Below are 20,527 nucleotides of genomic sequence, written 5' to 3'. Positions count from 1 at the left end.
AAGTTGCATCAATATCTAACAGCAAAAGATTCGAAAGACTAAAATCAAACAGTTACCTGCTTCGTCATCGTCAGGAGCAGTTAGAGTCTGTGAATCCTTGGTAAAAGCAAGTACTAAAGTCTGTCGCAGAAACTCGGATTCAACAACTCCACAACACGACCAAACCTTGCTCCCTAAGGCTTTCTTCTTCGATAACCTCCAACTTTTTGCAATGCCTTGCAGTTGGTACCCAACTAACCAAATCTGTCGTTTGTCGGTGAAGTCTAGAGAATCAAACAACTGATCGATCTCTTCTAATCAGCTTTCACACCCAAACTCATTCTCAGAACTCCTCAGAGTTGAAGGGTTAAAATACTGAAATCTCATCAGTAATTCTCCCATCAGTTTGGAGTGACATCCATCAGTTCAGTCACAGAACAATTCTGTACAATTGGGTTCGCTACTAGTTGAATCCTGTTCAAAACTTGCCGAGTAGGAAATCTTATTCAAGAGGATTAGGACACAACATCTCAAATACATCTATCCGGTGTCCAACAACCTTAGCTCGACATACTCATTCGATCTCAAGAGTATCCAATGTAACCAGTAACCCGAAACAGTTCGTATCTCAATTAATTCATGCTTTAAAATTTAAATCACATATCCAAGTAATTCAAATAATTCTCAATCATAAAGCATGCTCGCATATTCTTCAATCATAGAATGAATCAATCACATGCGAGAAATTAAATTCAAGCGGACTCGATCTACCCCGCTCACTTCTAGAAATAAAATCCAGAAACTTATTTCTCTGATACCACTTAATGTGAGACCCCGATTCTAATCATCTAATCAAAAGTTAGTCCTATAGATAATCAATCAAAGGCCAAAAGATAATACATTAAATAAATAACAAAAAAAAATTATTTTTCTGATGAACAGTGTTGTGCTCGATCCTATAAAAGTCCAGGATCGAGCGCACCATAGTTTGAAACTCTCTGCCGAGAAAATAATTTGTGCCGCGCTCGATCCGGCAAAAAGCCAGGATCGAGCGCACCATTTTGTGCAAGTCTCTGCCTCAAATAAAAAGGGGCCGCACTCGATCCCACGAACTCGTGCGATCGAGCGCATGGTCTGCCCAGAAAAACTGAAAATTCAGAACATGCACTTCTATTCCAATCATCAATTCAACTCAATCTAGATGCTCATAATTCATAAACAACAACATGCAACCATGCTTAAACATCATTCAACATACATGGTAGTTCTAGAGTTATACATTTCTTCGGCGAAGAGAACATGCATCGGTTCTAGGTTCGACACAAATACAACCTAAAACAAAATACTAGATTGGCATGCTCTTCCGTTCTAAACCAAAGTCTCACTTCTAATCTTCGATCTCAATCTATCCTTGTCGTCTCTGACTCGGTCCTGCCCCACCTGTTGCCATGCACACATACAAAAACAAGACAACAGCCGGATAATCCAGTGAGAATACAATTCCCAGTAAAATAGACAACATGCTATATCAAATAAACATAGCAAACATGATATGCATCAATTCACCTCGTATATCAAATTCAGATATAATTCAAGTAATTCATTCAAGTACTAAATTAAAATGATATGCATGTCTGTAAAACTTCTGGATTATTAGACTCAGATAATCAAATGGAATTCTTCTTTCTTTCTTTCTTCGGTTTGTGATCCCGAGGTTAAAATATCCAACAATCACACCGACTACCCTATCGAGGTGGACGAGGCATATTTTAATCCTCTAGAATCCGGAGCATTATAGAGAGTTATTTTCGCACATGTAGTAATTCGCCTACAAGGCCACTCAACTATAATCACCAGATCGTCTAATTCAAAACGAATAATCATTCGGCTCAATATGAATGCATATGTCATCTCATGCATTCAATCATAAATTCAATAACCAACTCAAATAAGCATTCAATCATGATTTCAACTAAGCATTCAATCATGATTTCAAATAAGCATTCAATCATGCAAGTATGTGATTTCTTTGGAACACTCGAATCCAGTCTAATTCGAGTTAATCGTTCCATTCAAGTCTAAGTCGTCTTTTACCTTATTCGCTTCGAAGGTACTTCAATCTAAAATCAAATAGCAAGGATAATAGTCAATATCCAATCAAACTCATTCAAAACTCAATCAACTTCTTCAATCGATAAAAAGAAAATAGATACTGTACCGACTTCAATCTTCCAAACTGATCAAAGCTGTTATCTCACAACTCTGCTGACTTCAATTCAATCTATCAGAAGAAGTCAATAAGGATCAATATCGACATCAAAATTTCAATCAAACTCGATACGATCAAAACATCGAAACGATATCCAAAACTCAAACTGACGGCATAACGGCTATAAACTGATCAAATCGGAAACGCAGACAACAATTCAAAAATCCAATATACTCATAATCATCTCAATATCATCAAAACAATTCAAATCCTTCAAATCTAAAAGCTCCATTTTCGAAATTTCACAACAAAAATCATATCAATTCTAATCGTCGCTATTTCTTCGAACCGTCTTAGATATACTAACACAACTATCTCATAATCATCCTCTCCGAATATCAATCAATTCTAAAGACATCCAAAAATTCAAACCTCGTAGAAATAAGAGAAACTTACTTCCAAACGGATCACTAGTCGCTGTGATCGCAGATATCAACTTTAGATCAAATTCCAACGGACGGATCGAGCTAAAATGGAAATCACAAAGCTTGGAAGCTTTTTCCCACGCCTACTTGGGAGGATGAGGATGATGAATGAGAGAAGACTTAGTCAACTTAGATAATATAACAAAATCCCATTTTGCGTTTTAGTCCCTAAAAATTCCAAAAATTGTGTTTTAGTCCCTTATCAAAATAGAATCGGCCCTCGACTTTTAAAATCTCTGATTATCTCAAATAAAGTCCATTAAGATAATTTTGGGGTGTTACAGAGCTGAACTCCCAAGCTGAGCTGAGCTCCCGAGCCGAGCTGGCAAATATGCCAGGGAGTCTTGGCCGAGCTCCCGACCTGACTTGACTTATGTTACCCGAGAGCTTGAATGAACTCCCGACCTGACCTGACTGATGTTGCCCGAGAGCTTGCATGAGCTCCGGACCTGACCTGACTGATGTTACCCGAGAGCTTGAATGAACTCTCGACCTGACCTGGCTTATGTTGCCCGAAAGCTTGAATGAGCTCCCGACCTGACCTGGCTTATGTTGCCCGAAAGATTGAATGAGCTCCCGACCTGACCTGGATTATGTTACTCGAAAGCTTGAATGAGCTCCCGACCTGACCTGACTGATGTTGCCCGAGAGCTTGCATGAGCTCCCGACCTGACCTAACTGATGTTACCCGAGAGCTTGAATGAGCTCCCGACCTGACCTAACTGATGTTACCCGAGATCTTGAATGAACTCCCGACCCAACCTGGCTTATGTTGCCCGAGAGCTTGCATGAGCTCCCGACCTGTACTGGCTGATGTTCCAAGTACTAGATGTGTTTCAGTTAAAATGTGACTAAGGTGATGAGCTGAACCAAAGTCAGGGGCCTAAAAGGCGTGACTAAGGTGATGAGCTGAACCAAAGTCAGGGGCCTAAAAGGCGTGACTAAGGTGATGAGCTGAACCAAAGTCAGGGGCCTAAAAGGCATGACTAAGGTGATGAGCTGAACCAAAGTCAGAGGCCTAAAAGGCATGACTAAGGTGATGAGCTGAGCCAAAGTCAGGGGCCTAAAAGGCGTGACTAAGGTGATGAGCTGAACCAAAGTCAGGGGCCTAAAAGGCGTGACTAAGATGATGAGCTGAGGCATGTCTACATCAATATTTTTTAAAGAACAACTTCTTATAGATAAAAGTAAAATGTAGCTTGCATGAATTACAACTGAAAGGAAAATTGTTCTTGCAATATTTAAGAATAATATTTGCGTAAATTGTAAGCACTCCAAGGTCTCTTTAGCATCTTCCCCTTTGAATCTTCTAAGTAGTAAGCATCCGAACTGAGTCTCATCACCACCTTGTATGGTCCTTCCCATTTAGGGTCAAGCTTCCCTACAGCCGCATCTTGAACTCTTCTGAGTACCAAATCTCCTACCTGAAATCCCTTCTTGTGCACCCGACGATTATAGGATCGAGCTATCCTGCTCTTGTATGCCTCCATTCTGATGGCAGCAGCTTCTCTCTTTTCCTCCAGAAATTCTAAGTTTTCCATTCTCCTTTCTCTATTTTTCTCATCATGGAAAATGATCCGAGCTGACTCTTCTCCAATCTCTACTGGTAGGACTGCCTCATTTCCATACACCAGAGTAAATGGAGTCTCTCCAGTCCCAATTCTCGGTGTATTACGATATGACCATAACACACTAGGGAGCTCTTCCACCCAATTTCCTTGGGCTTTTTCCAAGCGCGTCTTCAAGCTTTTCACCAAAGATCGGTTAGTCACCTCTACTTGACCATTGCTTTGAGGATAATGGACAGAAGTGAAGTGCTGTTGAATTTTCATCTCTTTACACCAGGCTTGTACCCGAGCTCCCTGAAATTGTCTTCCATTGTCAGAAATGAGCTTTCTAGGTACTCCAAACCCGCACACGATATTTTTCCACAAAAACTTCAGAACTTCTCCTTCAGTAATTCGCGCCAAGGCCTCCGCCTCTACCCACTTGGAGAAATAGTCAATGGCAACCAATAAGAATTTTTTCTGAGCTGGGGCTGGAGGGAAAAGACCCACAATATCAATTCCCCATTGATCAAAGGGACATGCTGCCACTATCCCCTTCATTAATGCTGCTAGCTGGTGCTGAAGTCTGCTATGTTGCTGAAAACTATCACAGGAAGCCACCAAGGATAGAGCCTCTTTTAGAATAGTAGGCCAAAAATATCCTACTAAGAGCACTTTACGGGCTAGAGAATAAGAACCCAAGTGATTGCCGCAACACCCCTCGTGTATCTCTTTCAGGACATAATGAGCTTCCTTAGGGCTCAAACATTTGAGAAGAGGTCCAGAAAATGACCTCTTATAAAGAACTCCCTCCATCCTCACAAAGCGAAGGCTCTTCTGCTTCAACCGGTATGCCTTCTTTGGATCCTTTGGTAATTCACCCTTCTCCATGTATTCCAAGAGCTCTTTTCTCCAGTCACTCCCATCCTGAGCTAATGGTGTGAGTTCAGCAGAGGGTGTTAATTCCACTTGCACGACTACCTCTCTGTTTTTCCAATTATAAAGTGAGCTAGCCATCTTGGCAAGAGAATCGGCCTTTTCATTGCTTTTCCTCGGAATTTGTTCAAACATTACCTCATCAAAGAGACCCCGAACTTCCTCTATCGTTCTCATATATTCCTTCAACTTTTCATTTTTAACTTCGTACGTTCCATTCACCTGCTGAGCTACTAATTGTGAATTAGAGTAGAGGTGCACCCTAGCTGCTCCAACTTGCTTAGCTGCTCGGAGGCCAATTAACACGGCCTCATATTCTGCCTCATTATTAGAAGCTCGAAAATCCAACCTAACTGCTAACTTGATCTCATCTCCATGAGGGGATATCAGCAGCACCCCCACTCCACATCCTTCACTGTTAGAAGAACCATCAACATACACCTTCCATAAGCCCTGTTCTTCCATGTGTTTTGTTTCAGCTAAGAAATCAGCCAATGCTTGAGCTTTAATCGCTGCTCTTGGTTCATATTGAATATCATATTCACTGAGTTCAGTAGTCCACTTCACCAATCGTCCCAAAATGTCAGCATGAGTTAATATCCTTCCAATAGGACTATTAGTTAACACTACAATAGGATGTGATAGAAAATAAGGTATGAGCTTTTTGGCCGTCATAACAAGAGCAAGGGCCAACTTTTCGACCTCTGAATACCGGAGCTCAGCACCCTTAAGAGCGTGTGAGAAGAAGTAGATGGGGTACTGAACTGTACCCTCTTGTCTGATGAGGACTGAGCTGACAGCCCCTTCCAAAGCCGATAGGTAGATGTACAATGGTTCACCCGGAACCTCCTTAGCCAACACAGGAAGTTCGGCTAAATAATTTTTTAGATCCTCAAACGCCTTCCCACATTCAGCATCCCACTCAAACTTCTTAGCTCTCCGAAGAACCCTGAAGAAAGGTAAACTTCTATGAGCTGATTTGGATATGAACCGAGATAGAGCCGCTATCCTCCCTGCCAACCTTTGAACTTCCTGTAGATTTCTAGGATGAGATATAGATCGGATAGCTTGCACTTTCTCCGGGTTAGCCTAAATTCCCCTTTCAGTAACCATGTATCCCAAAAACTTGCCTCCTCTTACTCCAAACACACATTTCTCGGGATTGAGCTTTATTCCGTAAGACCTGAGCGTGGCAAAGGTCTCCCTCAAGTCAGTAATCAAACCCTCATCATCTTGAGACTTTACCAGGATATCATCCACATAGACTTCCACATTTCTCCCTACCTGGGAAGCAAACACTCTGTCCATGAGTCTCTAATAAGTAACCCCTGCATTCTTTAAACCAAAAGGCATCACTCTGTAAAAAAAAGTTCCATGAGAGGTCGTGAAACTTACTTTATCTTGATCTTCCTCTGCCAAAGGAATTTGGTGGTACCCTTGATATGCATCCACGAAACACAAATATTGATGACCTGCCGTAGAGTCAACCAACTGATCAATTCGAGGCAGTGGATAACAATCTTTTGGGCACGCCTTATTTAAGTCTCGGAAATCAACACACATCCTCCACTTGCCTGAACTCTTAGGGACAAGGACCACATTCGACAACCAAGTAGGGAACTGCACTTCCTTAATGTGGCCTGCCCTAAGGAGCTCATCCACCTCTTTCTTAATAACTTTATCCTTTTCAAGTCCAAAGTGTCTCTTCTTCTGCTTTATCGGCCTTGCTCCCGCAAGAATGTTGAGTCGATGAACCATAATGTCTGCACTAACCCCCTGGAGCTCTGAAACAGACCAAGCAAAAACATCTTTGTTCTTCTTCAAGCAATCGACCAAGCTTTTCTTCACTGAGGAGCTGAGATCTGCAGCTAACTTCACAATATGAGCTCCAAAACTTAACTCAACCTTCTCATGACCTTCTTCAGACACCAAAAACACTTTTTGACCAAACACTCTTGGTGCCCGGCCTATTGAAACCATTCCTACCTCTCTCCTACTTCTCTTTGCATCAACCTTTACTTCGTTTGCATAACATAACCGAGCTGCCTTTTGATCACCCCGAACAACCCCCACTTCTTTTCCGCTTGGGAACTTCAACTTCTGGTGGTAAGTGTAAGCCACAACTCGGAAATCGCTCAGGGAAGGGCGTCCCAAGATTCCATTGAAAGAGGATGGTGCATCCACCACTGTGAAGCAAGCCATCTTGGTTACTCTCTGCTCTCCACTTCCAAGAGGCAATGGGAGCACAATTTGTCCCAGGGGTTGCAAAGCATGGCCCGTGAATCCATACAATGCCGTGGTGATTGGGTCCAACTCAAATCCTTCCAATTTCATCTGGTCAAGGGTTTCTTTGAAGATAATATTCACTGAGCTCCCAGTATCCACAAAGATGCGAGCCACAGCATAATTAGCTATGGTCAATGTGACTAATAAAGGATCATTATGAGGTATCACCACATCCTTTAAATCTTCCCTTCCAAAACTGATGTTTGGATCAGCGGGACAGCCGAGCTGAGCACTTACCTCAAAATTTTCCAACCTGCGCCCATGGGCTTTGCGAGCCCTTCCTGAATCTCCATCCGTAGTGCCTCCTGAAATCATATTGATCATGCCCCTATGAGGGTAATTTGCAATTTGCTCAACTCTATCTTCCTGACCATTTCGTGGAGCTCTTCTTTGAGGATCAGGTTGGTTTCCCCTTGCCTCATTTCCCTGGTTCCTCCATTGAGGAGCTCAGCCTTGACGAGGAGGGTTTGCTCTCCGAGTCAGCTCAGCCCGGATTCGAGCATCTTCAGAAATAATTCTTTGCACCTCCTCCTCTAGCCTCTGGCAGTCATTAGTGAAATGTCCATATTCTTGATGAAAATCACAGAATTTATTAGACGGAGGCAACTGCGGGCCTCTTTCAGCATTCCGGGGTCTCGCAAGCACTTGTCTTTCCTCACATACCTGCATCGCTTTTTCCAAGCTCACTGAAAGAGGTACATAAGGATAAGGTCATTTTCCTTTGCTTGATTCTTCCGCTGCCCTTTTTCTCCCAATTTCCACTCTACCTTCCGCCTTTACTCCTGATTTACTTCCGGACTTACTCCCAGACGTTCCTTCCTGCCTTCTTTATCTCTGTGCATCCTCCAAATTCACATACTTCTCAGCTCGGCTAATGAGCTCATCATAAGTCAAAGAAGGCTTCTTAACCAATGATTTAAAAAACTCCCCTCCCCTCAACCCTTGCGTGAAAGAATTCACCAAGGTGTCAGCAGTGGCAGCAGGTACTTCCAGAGCTGCTGTGTTAAAGCACTGAACATACTCACGCAAGGGTTCCACCTCAGCTTGCTTCAGATTAAACAAACTGAGAGAAGTCTTCAAATATTTCTTGCTACTCGCATATTGGTGTAGAAAAGCTGAACTGAAGTCATTAAAACTCCGAATACTACCAGGTTGTAGGAGGTTGAACCACTGTTGAGCTGATCTTACCAGAGTAGTGAGAAAAACCCGACATTTAATTGCATCCGAATATCTATGTAACAGAGCTGCATTTTCAAATCTTCCCAAATTCTCCTCCGGATCTGAGCTCCCATCATACTCCCCTAAAGTAGGCTGCTTAAAATTTGCAGGGAGTTCTTCATCTAGAATAGCCCGAGCAAAAGGGCTTTCCCTCTGTATAGGCCCAGGCCGACCTCCGACTTGACGACCCAGTCTCCTGATCTCTTCCCACACCGCATCCATTGGGTTTGGCTGACCTACGGGTGGAGGTGGTGGATTCTGACCCATGGCCGCTTGCACCGTTTGAGTGATGAACTGGCTGAGCTGATCTACAGTCATGTCCGCCACATTCCCTCTTTCTCTTCCTCTTCCTCTTCCTCTTCCTCTTCCTGCCATATCTACGCCTTAACTCGAACTTCCCACAGACGGCGCCAATTGATATACCTCAATAATGTGATCTCCTTGGATGAGCTAACGAAACTCCTCCAATGAATGATGAGCTACTGCTGGCCTCAAATCACGAACAAGAGTGTAAAGGGGGGGCCAGAAGGTGTTCCGGCGTATCCCCTCCGACGCTCAAGTCAGATGCTAGGATAGTGAAATATAGAGAGTAGTGGGTGCACACGAGTAAAGAATTCAGATCAACAATGAAAATAAACCTGGTATTTATAGGAGAGGGCTCCGGACATTGCGCTTACCTTCCTAATCAAGAACCCGAGAATCCCGGGATCACGATCCCGAATATATAGGCGGAGATCTCGTCTGAATCTCATTCGATAAAGGAACTATTGATCTGTACATCTTATCCGAGCTGAACTGTAATCACTAGGACTTTATATTGCTGCTCTCCTTGGAGTCACTTTAAACACTGATCCTAACATCCTAGCTAGCTCGCCAAGGTTTCCGAACCAATCTACCAATCTAACTCCCTACTGACATCAGGGTCGAGTTGAGCTCCCAAATTTCCGAGCTGAGCTCCCGACCCGAGCTGGTAATTATAGTGGGGGAGCTTGGCCGAGCTCCCGACCCAAGCTGGTAATTATAGTGAGGGAGCTTGGCCGAGCTCTCGAGCTCCCAAGGTCGAGCTGCTAATTATAGTGGGGGAGCTTGGCCGAGCTCCCGAGGCCAAACTCCCGACCCGAGCTGGTAATTATAGTGTGGTTGCTTGGCCGAGCTTCCGAGGCCGAACTCCCGACCCGAGCTGGTAATTATAGTGGGGGAGCTTGGCCGAGCTCCCGAGGCTCCCGAGCTCCTGAGCTGGTCCTAGTTGATTAGGGACGAGCTTTCATCTTAGGATCATCGAGGAGTTGAGGTGATTTCCTCCTCTGGATATCAGTATAATTTCTCCACGAGTTTTAGTTTTGACATCAAAGTTAGAATGTGTTCTCAACCAAATATCCGGTACATGCTACTCTAGAATTTTGATAAATGAAAATTTAAAAGAAGTTGATCAAATTTTCTTTCACAACACACTCGACAATCCACTCGAAAACGCATTAGAAGGTGGGGGTCCTTAGTCTAATCACAAACAACGAAATAAGTGGGAAGAGGCAGCAAAGCCAAGTCATTGTCATGTTGAAATTAAACCAAAACATACATAAGAAACAATAGGCTTGAATTGATTTGTATTTCATTTTCATGATGCAACAAGTGGGTGGCAATGGTCGGTGATATGTCAATCAAGATCTACTATTTGTGGAACTAAATCAAATAGTGCATCATCCCTATATATTAGGCGGTGTGATCGATCAGTAGGCCTACTTGTTCAATTCAAACCCAAGAAATTGCATCAATCATAGCTTGATAGCCTTCATTTCTATGCGAGGCCATCCATATTTATCCACCCTTCAAGTCACGTAGCATTCATCTCTCTTATCAGTATATTAGTGTATAAGTGTTGTCCCGAGTCTATAACTAAAATTTTTATGATCTTGTATAAGAATTAGAAAACAATTTTTTTATTTACTAAATATCTAGAAATACCATTTTTAAGTTATTAAACTAAAACGATTTCAATTCTTAAAAGAAAACACTAATTAAACATATTGACAACTCTATATGATATATATGCATGCTTTCATGGAAATAATCGAATACAAAAGATGATGGATCTACTATGTGTGTTTTAGTAGAGACTGTATTAAAACAATATTTAATTATGAAAAATATCGTAGGTATATATATAAAATTATAAACACATTAAGATAATTTTGTAATTTTAAAAATAAACAGTGTAATTTGCAAGATTTGTCTAAATCAATACTTCTGTGTGCTTTTGTTGAAATATTCACAAGAGCATGCAACACAACACTACACAAACATTTGAAGGTAAGAATCACATTATGGTACACACTACATTTTTTCCGTACATATGCAAACCAATCAAATTCAAATCATAGACTCATAAAGAACATCAGTAAGTTCAGGAAATTTTGATTCTAAAAATTCGAAACCTGTCAGCAATGTGTAATAAAATCTGAGATTTAAGCTCTAATCTTTAATTAAGATCTTCAAAAGCATTTACACATGATTCTTGAGCCAAAACATGAGTGTGGCTCCTTTTCTGTAAAATTCTTACATACTTGGTTAGAGACCCATAAAACAAAGAGACAAAATCTTGTTCGTCCCCTTTTGTCCTAATCTCTTCAAAATACAAAGCTAGCTCATTCCCATTTCACTTGAGAGCTTTGGCTGGAGTCGGAATTGCAAGGTCCGGCCATGAAAAGTAATCACCGTCCGCCGCTCCACCGTCATCACCGCCACCAGCCATCTGCCACGTGTTGCCACACGGAGACTCGGACACAGAACCACCATCTCCTCCGGTCATTTGCTCCATGGGCCATTCCAACATACTAACCCCATAACCCAAGCCCGCACCGATCCCAGCTCCGTACATGTTCATCGGAAAAATCCCATCACTCGTACCCATTTGTGAACCCAACCAAGAACTCGAATTCCCAGAATCCAGCCGCCCCGCCAAGTTCACTTCGACGGGGGATCCAGACTGCGGACCTGGACCAGGATTCATCATAAACCCTTTAAGCGTTTGAGTCTGAGTCTGAGTTTGCGCCGCCTCGTCTTTCTCCGTACTGCAAGAAACCAGACTTGCAGTTCTTGTGGAGGCGGCGCTGGTCGGTGTAGTGCTGGGGGCTATGCGGGGGCGTTTACTGGAGGAATGGGCCTTGCGAGTACCTCCGCCGACGGGGACGTTGCGCAGCGCGCCACCTCGGGTCCAGTACCGGCGGCATGACTTGCAGAAGTGGCGGGGCTGGGAGAGATTATAGTTGTTGTAGTAGCAAAATTTAGTTTTGGTGGATTCGCAGCGTGGACACGGAAACTGCTCCGGCTCCGGCTTCCGGGTCCCCTGACGAGATAACGTACGGTCACCGGATTCTGATGCCATTTCCGGTGCTTTCGAGTGGCGGTTTCTTGGTGTTTTGTCTGGTATTCTTTCTTGGTGGGGGAGAGAAGAATCCTAGCTTAGTAGTATCTCTGAAACATGTAAAAGTATTCAAAGAATTCATCTTTCAAGTGGAAAATGTGTGTATATATAAATAATGAGTTTTTTTATGGTGCTCAATACTATATGTCTACTTTATGTTTACCATGTACAATAGATTAATTGACCGGTATAATTGATGAGTTGACTTGTACATGGTAGACATGAAGTGGGTATATAGTGTTGGGCATCATAAAAGAACTATATAAATAATATCATATATCAATTATAAAATTATATTGTCATAAGAGGAAATATTTCTAGCATAGTGCTATATAATGTGTTTTTAAATGTATAATTTTCTAAACCTACTATTACTCTATTACACATGCAATTTTTTTTAAAACACCATAAATTTTAAAAGTGTTTATTTGAAAAATAGAATTCTTTGATTTTTTTTAGATGTAATTTTCTGATCCCCCTCCCTGCACACTAAATATCTTGATCAAATCAAATAACCCATGACTTCTAAAGAATAATAAAAACTACTAAAATATGCATTAATTTTAGCACTTTGTGATATACTTATGCACTCTCATATAAGTATCCGAATAAGAGATTTTTAATATTTATATCACCTAAAAATTATGTGTAATAAAAAGTATAAAGTTGAGGTTAAGTTTGGTTGGATTGATAAGAGATTGGATTTATATTTATCATATCTTTTATTTTATGAATATTCATTAATACGAAATCAATAGTTTATCATCTTATTTAGTCAATTGAGCCAAACATATTATTATTCTAATATCTTACTCAAATATTTCAACAATCTCCATACTATTTATCCATATAATCCTATAAAACTAGTATTTTCGTGTGAGAACCTTGGTAGATATTCATACCAGTGTTTTTTTTTTTTGGCAACATTCTATCTAATATTCTTAATTTATGAGTTGTAATTCTTGTTAACTTTTCATAATCAATATATGCATAAATTTGTATCGGTGGCGTTAGATAAAAATGTGACTGAAGGACGTGGCTATTGGACCCAAATCCAATTAAGATTCCTAGTTCTTGGGAACTGAATTATTTAGTAAATATATACTCTTCTCATTTCCAATCATCACAATGGTCACACACAATAAAATTCATACTTAATTCGAGAAGTCAGGGATCGAGTTTTAATATAATATACATACAAATATACAATCAAACATGTGTGTGTACATAATAAATAATAATAATAATAATAATAATAATAATAATAATAATAATAATAATAATAATAATAATAAGTATTATTATCATCATTATTATAGTTGGGTTGTGGCGTGGGGAGGGTGCTGAAGAATGGTAATAAATGGTAGTGTGAGTAGGTCGGGGACAGCATGATTTGGTGGGTTAGGACTTGGGAATTATTATGGGTTGCAGCCAGCCGGATTTTTCGGTCCATACAACATTTTCGATATGGATAATTTCATCATATTTTTACTACTCAATAATGTATTTAAGAATGAAGATTTATCAATATTTATGGGTTTTATTGAAAAAATAATAAATTTCACATATATTAATAAATTTCAATTCTTAAATGTACATTGAGGTCGTGCTTATACATGTAGGATCTCATTTACGATACATCATCAATTTCTATTCTATAAAATTGATGGAATAAGGTGCAGGATTTTATTTTTAAAAAAGATGGTGCCATGTGAAAAGAGGAGAATGAACTCTTGGGAATAGTTCATAGTTGGGCATCCACTGGACAAGCGGACCATTTATCCAGTATATAGAACAAACTCACACTGTCCCACACAAAGTGAAAAGAAATATAGAATAATTGGATATATTTTGGTAGAATAAAATGGGGTGCACCGTAACTGAGACACGTGTCGGTCTCTAATTAATGTGTTCAGGCACGCGCAGCTTAACTCACAAGAGACTTGCCTGCCAAGAATCTCTGTTTCTTCTTGTGTTGTGTCCCTTTCGTCTTTTTTTCCCTTAGTACAAACCCCTGAATTCACCTGAGAATTCAAATCTTTTTCTTTTTAAAAAAAAAAAAAAACAAACACACACACGCGCGCAATTTTAGGTACGCTTGGAAAATTAACAATTAACAATCGAATTAAATTTAATAATCAAGAAATTGTCAATCATATGTTTTTGCATGGTAAAAAATAGTATATGGATCCTCCTGTGTATCAAACTCGATCCTTATTATCCAAATCATTATAAATAGGAAATTTGCACTGAAGTTCTCAAATTCCATCGCAACAAATGACCATAATCATCACATCGACTAAAAAGAAAAAGAAAACCCCATAATCACACAGCAAGAGCACTCATCCAAGAACAGAAAGGGACACAGTTCAAGTTAAGACATTTGCATCAGTTTCTTGGCTTTAAGTTGACAAGCAACGGATATAGCTTATGAGTCGTTAGCCCCAACGTATCCACGTTTTCTTCCTCACCATCCTTGAGTCTCCATTCGAATTCTTGCACCAATCTGCCGATTGCCACGCAAGATATAAGCATCGCTTGCAGAGCACCGGCGCACACCCTCTTTCCACCTCCGAAAGCCATTGTTTTGTGCAATTCCATGGTGTCGTCTTTTCCGGTCATAAACCTCTCAGGGATCCATTTTTCGGGATCTTCCCACACTTTTTTGTCCATGTTGCATCCGTATATGTTTATAGCAATCTGCAGACATAATTCCATGGTATCATTATTCTTCAGCATATAATCACGCAAAATGTATGTTATTTATCAAGAGGTTAAGGAAATTGAGAACAACCTCACTGCCTTTTGGGACATCATAACCTCCTAATTGTGTGTTTTCGTTCACGTATCTTAGCGGGACAACAGGAACTGGGCTGTGCTTCCTTACTGTCTCATGGAAAACAGCTGCCAAGTATGGTAGTTGGCACAACTTCTCTTCTTTAAGGTCATCGAGTTCACATATATCTTGAATTTCCGACAACAAACAACTCTGTTTACATGAAAAGTAATCAGAATACAAACTATGTAAAAATCGCAGCAAAACAGAGATATGATTGGATGAAGTGATAAAAATCCAATAACCTGTTTTTTGGGATCTTTAGAAAGTTCGTACATCGCCCATTCCGAGGTAACTAATGTAGTATCCGATGCTTCAATAATGACTTCCCAAAGCAGCATTAGGATTTGTTGTTCCGACAATGTGTTTGCTTCCGCTAATAAATAGTCAAGATAACAGTTGAGTTCCTGCCACAAACTTTAATCATTAATGATGCGATTATCATAAAATGACTACCCGGGGGCGAGTAAACTCCCGGGCGGAAAAGATAGGTGAATATATTTGAGAGAGTGAGTCTGTATCGAATCATCCAACCTCCTCTTTACGAAATTCTCCCTTAGCTTTTATAATGGCCCGCTTGGGCCTTCAATGATTACTGGGTATGGGCTAACTGCCGGCTTCTAGGGTGATGGGACGGTCATCACGTGTGATTTAGACATCCCGTAGTTTAAGGAAAGAGCTCACTCCGTTGGAGAGTGGTCCATAATGATTTGGTCGGGGATTTTATCCTGACACACTCTAAGCAGACGTGGCTGTTTCCTGGCCTTGAGAATAAAGAAAACTTGGGCCCCCCAGCTTTGCTTTCTTTTGCTCTTACCCGGGTTCTCCCCAGACCTCCCGGGGTCTTCCGAGTGGTTAGACTCCCTGGGTTATATCATCATCCGAGATACTAGGGTATCACCCGGGGGTATAGTCACCCGGGGTATCCTACTAGGATATCATCACACTCCCTAAAGATAGTCGGGCTAGGACCTGCTCCGCGGTCCCGACCACCCGGGTTGTAGGATATCACCCGGGGATATAGCCACCCGGGGTATCCTACACCACACTCCCTATAGATAGTCGGTCTAGGACCTGCTCCGCTGTCCCGACCACCCGGGTTGTAGGATATCACCCGGGGGTATAGCCACCCGGGGTATCCTACTAGGATATCACCACACTCCCTAATGATTTCCGAGGAGAAAGGACAACCCAGACTTTTGACCCGCAAAGATTCCCGCGGGTCCGTGTTCTCCAGTTTTTGTATTTTTTGTTTCAGCATCTCCAGCTCCCCCGCCATGGTGATATTGGCGGACCCGGCATGTGAGTTTCCCTCCTCTTCCAAGTGTATACCTCTGCTCTTCTCTTTTTCGGGCCTCGGCTCCTGTTCTTCTTCTCCCTCTAATCCTTTTTCATTCTCCTTTCATTGGCCTTCCTTTCCTCCTTCTTGCTGCATTGCCATGACTCTTTGTACCGCGGCGTCTACCATAACATTCATTTGTTCTTGAATTGCGGCCACTGCTCGACGAGAGCTTTCTGGATCATCAATGATGGTCATATCTACGCATTGAACTCACTTTCCCACAAACGGCGCCAATGATGCGATTATCATAAAATGACTACCCGAGGGCGAGTAAACTCCCGGGCGAAAAAGATAGGTGAATATATTTGAGAGAGTGAGTCTGTATCGAATCATATAACCTCCTCTTTACGAAATTCTCCCTTAGCTTTTATAATGGCCTGCTTGGGCCTTCAATGATTACTGGGTATGGGCTAACTGACGGCTTCTAGGGTGATGGGACGGCCATCACGTGTGATTTAGACATCCCGTAGTTTAAGGAAAGAGCACAATCCGTTGGAGCGTTGTCCATAATGATTTGGTCGGGGATTTTATCCTGACACACTCTAAGCAGACGTGGCTGTTTTCTGGCCTTGAGAATAAAGAAAACTTGGGCCCCCCAGCTTTGCTTTCTTTTGCTCTTACCCGGGTTCTCCCCAGACCTCCCAAGGTCTCCCGAGTGCTTAGACTCCCTGGGTTATATCATGATCCGAGATACTAGGGTATCACCCGGGGTATAGCCACCCGAGGTATCCTACTAGGATATCACCACACTCCCTAAAGATAGTCGGCTAGGACCTGCTCCGCTGTCCCGACCACCCGGGTTGTAGGGTATCACCCGGGGGTATAGCCACCCGGGGTATCCTACTAGGATATCAATTAATGCTAAGGCAAAAATAGATTCAAGAGACACGGGCAGACACAGGGGGAGCCGTTGTCCACTCTGAAAATGCCAAAAGAAAACAAAAGATCCCTGGAAATTTAAATATTGACTTTGAGGTTATAAGCATACCTTTCCTGAAGAAATACGTTTCTTCTGCTGCTCGATAAGGGCCTTCATCACAGCTTGCCGGTTGAAATGCATCTTCTGAATTTTATGTTCGAAGCTTTTATTGGGGATCCATTTTAGATATGAGAAAAAATCTCTCCAATCCACCTCGATTGCTCCTTCCATTGGGTCGGCTACCAAAATCTTGAATATATCCCCTCTAGACAATGTGGTGTCAAGATCCTTGACGTAAAGGGAATCTACATCTTCTCCAATAGCCTGTGTAGCAAAAACATTGTTACTAAAGTTTTGGGGCTTTGTACAATAACAATGTCTTATCTCTCACTGGAAGTGGATGAGCTCACTTGTCTCAGTGATAATCCAAAAAGTTCGGACTGAAATATTTTTCTGAAATTGACAGCTTCAAGAGGTTGCGCTTTCAAATGAGCATGGAACTGATCACAAATGTTCTTTATCATGACATCCCTGTGGACACGATGACGTTTCTGCCATAAACATTGTCTTTAGTAATAGTCACTTGCAATAAGAATAACCATGCTGGGAACACCTTTGGCAGAACAAACCTGAGCGTTTGGTCCAAGGGTACTCGTAAGTAAATGACGTTTGGCCGCCTTGTAAAATTCATTATAATCACTCATCGCTACTATGCTCTTGTCTGCAGTGAGGATCTTTAATGCATTGGATAGCTTTCGTGTTGAGATCGATGAATATTTTGTGACCATTGCCTAAAGCAAAACGAAGCATGTGTCAGCCAGAAAATATTTCGGAAACTCAAACTTTTGAGGTATGTTTGGTCAAAAGGCGTGTTATCTACGCTACCACTACGTTGATTTGAGCTCAGGCAATTGAATAAATAAACTAAATTCATCCAGCAGCAGTATTAGAGCTGTAAACCAATCATCAGAGTTGATAGTCCAGATTAGCATCATGACGAGTAATCCATAAAACAATATATCACCATATGTTTTTATTGCACAGGAAGAATTGATTGAACTTGTTTATATGATGAGATCTATGCAACAATAATTGTCACTCAGATTCAGCAGTGGAGCCCGAGAAAATGAATCTGGTCACGAGTGATTAATTAATAATCAAGTTTTCACAGCCAGGAGACAAAATCTTAATTGAAAAACAAGTTACACAAAAACAACAGCACATATACGTCTCAAAAGAAACATAATGTAACACCTAATACTCATTTCACGCTTGTCCCTTCTAGTATCTTAACAACCACAAAGCCATTCCTGTCTCACGAGTTGTGATATTACGATATTCGTTGACCACGCATTGATGAATAGTCAAGAAACAAACATAAAAAACAGATCGAATGATTTCTCGATCGACAAGATCACACATTATCACTATAGCATCTTAAATTTATGCTCTACCATATATCCATAAACTACAAGCTTAAAAAGAACCAATATTTGAGGGATAAGGAACTTATATCTACCTCCTTCACAACATCAGTGGTGTTGAGAACAATCATATTGTTCGAGCCAGTCTTGATAGAATATATGGGGCCATATTTCTCAGCCCATTTGGTGAATGTCTTGTGCGGTTTCTTCTCTTTTAGCTGCAGTAAATTTCCAATTACTGGTAACCCTGGTACCTCTGCATTGGATTTGATAGTTTTTAATTTCCTTCGTAATATGTACAACGAAACAAAATATAGCGTTTTCAACATTAATGCCGCACGTACTTCACACCGAACAATGTTTAATGAAGTTCCTGGATTAGCAGGAACTCATTCTTGTCCTGAGGAAAGACACGATTTTTGCAAGAATAATGATTGTACTATGTTGAGAAGCTATATATCTTCTCTCTGATTAAATGATTGTTATTAATTCAAATAATAAAAAATACATACTTGAAAATGTAATCACAAAATGCAAAAGATATTAAATAAATGAACCAAAAAATAAAAAAACAAGAAGAACAGAGTTGGAGACGCAAAAATCCCCCACCAGCCTCCATAACCAGTCATACACATCTAAATCATTGCATTAACGATTAAACGAAATATATATGGTAAAAAGTTCAAATATTTACCAGAATTCGCTAAATCACCGCCAACTAAAACCCACGATCCTTCCCATTACAAATTAAAACAACTGATAAATATTAAATAAATAATGATGAAAGAAAGAGAAAAAAGATTTACGGGGTGGAGGAAGGCGGCCAGAAGATTTTTTCTTTTGATCATTCACATATCCTCTGATGAGAAATAAAGTGATCCCACCAATAGCAATAGCTGGGCCACCAACAGCAGCTCCCAAAGGCAGAGCTTGAAGATTCAGAAGCGTATCCATTCAACCCAGATACTGTTTTTCAAGATTTCAATAAAGTTTATTTCAATTTCTGCTATATATATATATATATTTAATGTCTATTGAGCCACTTATGCTCTTGATAATATGCTGAAGGGAAAGAACTCATAAACGATAAAAGAAAATCTGATGTCATACATTTAACTTTAAAAAAAAAATCAAGAAAGAGGCATTGGCTGTCCCGAGAAAGAAGACGGCACCCTCGTCGTTTCTTGAATTTGGACAGTCAAAGGAATTATTCTCATGGGTTTAATCTTTGGTTATTGGATCTGCGTATTCCACTCTGTTACATATATCATATGTATGTGTGTGTAATTAATCTCCGCATCTTGCTATCTCTTGGTTTAGAAAAAAAATTAAATAATAAATCTCCTTATTATCCTATTATTATGGCACGTAGTTATTTTGTAACTATTTTTGGTTGGTTAGTGTGATCTCCATCAAGATCATATATGATCTTGTATATTTTTGGATGATAAATATAATATTGAATCAAATTACAAAATGTAATTGTCCGCACTATTAACGGGATTTTAGCAAATAAATTAAAAAAAAAAACCCTTTTAAATCTATATAAAATAATTAAAAAAACTATCTAGTCGCTGAATCGAATTTGAGATCGGATGGTCTCAAAAGCCTCCGTCTTAGTCATTAGAATAAGGTCTCACTGGCCCACATGACCTTATATTAAATTGCAGTACAATTACTCATCATTTTTATGATTATGATATTATTTTTGCAATTAATAAAGTAAATTAATTATAAAAATTGATCAAGCTCCGAAGAAAATAATTCTCAAAAAACAAAAGACTATATTGCATGTGCCAAAACGCTATTAATAATAATAATAATAATAAATATGAGGGTGAAAGGTTTTGAGTCTTTTGACACGTTGATGTGAGCACCACGCACCGCTGCTTTTAATTGCTCAAAGGGGCCGGGCCCATGCATTT

At 40.6% G+C, this 20,527-nt stretch overlaps 3 protein-coding genes across 3 annotated transcripts; all 3 read right to left on the bottom strand.

The window, feature by feature from the left end:
• Positions 1-8,270: 8,270 nt before the first annotated feature.
• Positions 8,271-9,035, bottom strand: LOC140861925 (uncharacterized). Its single transcript, XM_073264926.1, has one exon. It carries the CDS (start codon positions 9,033-9,035, stop codon positions 8,271-8,273), a length of 765 nt encoding a protein of 254 aa, XP_073121027.1.
• Positions 9,036-11,140: 2,105 nt separating this feature from the next.
• LOC140867051 (dof zinc finger protein DOF3.4-like) lies at positions 11,141-12,138 on the bottom strand. Its single transcript, XM_073272117.1, has one exon. It carries the CDS (start codon positions 12,040-12,042, stop codon positions 11,314-11,316), a length of 729 nt encoding a protein of 242 aa, XP_073128218.1. The 5' UTR covers positions 12,043-12,138; the 3' UTR covers positions 11,141-11,313.
• Positions 12,139-14,278: 2,140 nt separating this feature from the next.
• LOC140860391 (ent-kaurene oxidase-like) lies at positions 14,279-19,881 on the bottom strand. Its single transcript, XM_073263402.1, has 9 exons — positions 19,713-19,881; positions 19,409-19,568; positions 18,698-18,858; positions 17,808-17,969; positions 17,589-17,729; positions 17,248-17,502; positions 15,163-15,324; positions 14,876-15,070; positions 14,279-14,781 (listed from the first exon to the last, which is right to left on the bottom strand). Exons 2-9 carry the CDS (start codon positions 19,554-19,556, stop codon positions 14,470-14,472), a joined length of 1,536 nt encoding a protein of 511 aa, XP_073119503.1. The 5' UTR covers positions 19,557-19,568; positions 19,713-19,881; the 3' UTR covers positions 14,279-14,469.
• Positions 19,882-20,527: the final 646 nt, after the last annotated feature.

This window comes from Henckelia pumila, chromosome 4 (assembly GCF_033568475.1).
Source record: "Henckelia pumila isolate YLH828 chromosome 4, ASM3356847v2, whole genome shotgun sequence".
Lineage (NCBI taxonomy): Eukaryota > Viridiplantae > Streptophyta > Magnoliopsida > Lamiales > Gesneriaceae > Henckelia > Henckelia pumila.
This window is presented reverse-complemented; position numbering and strand designations above follow the sequence as displayed.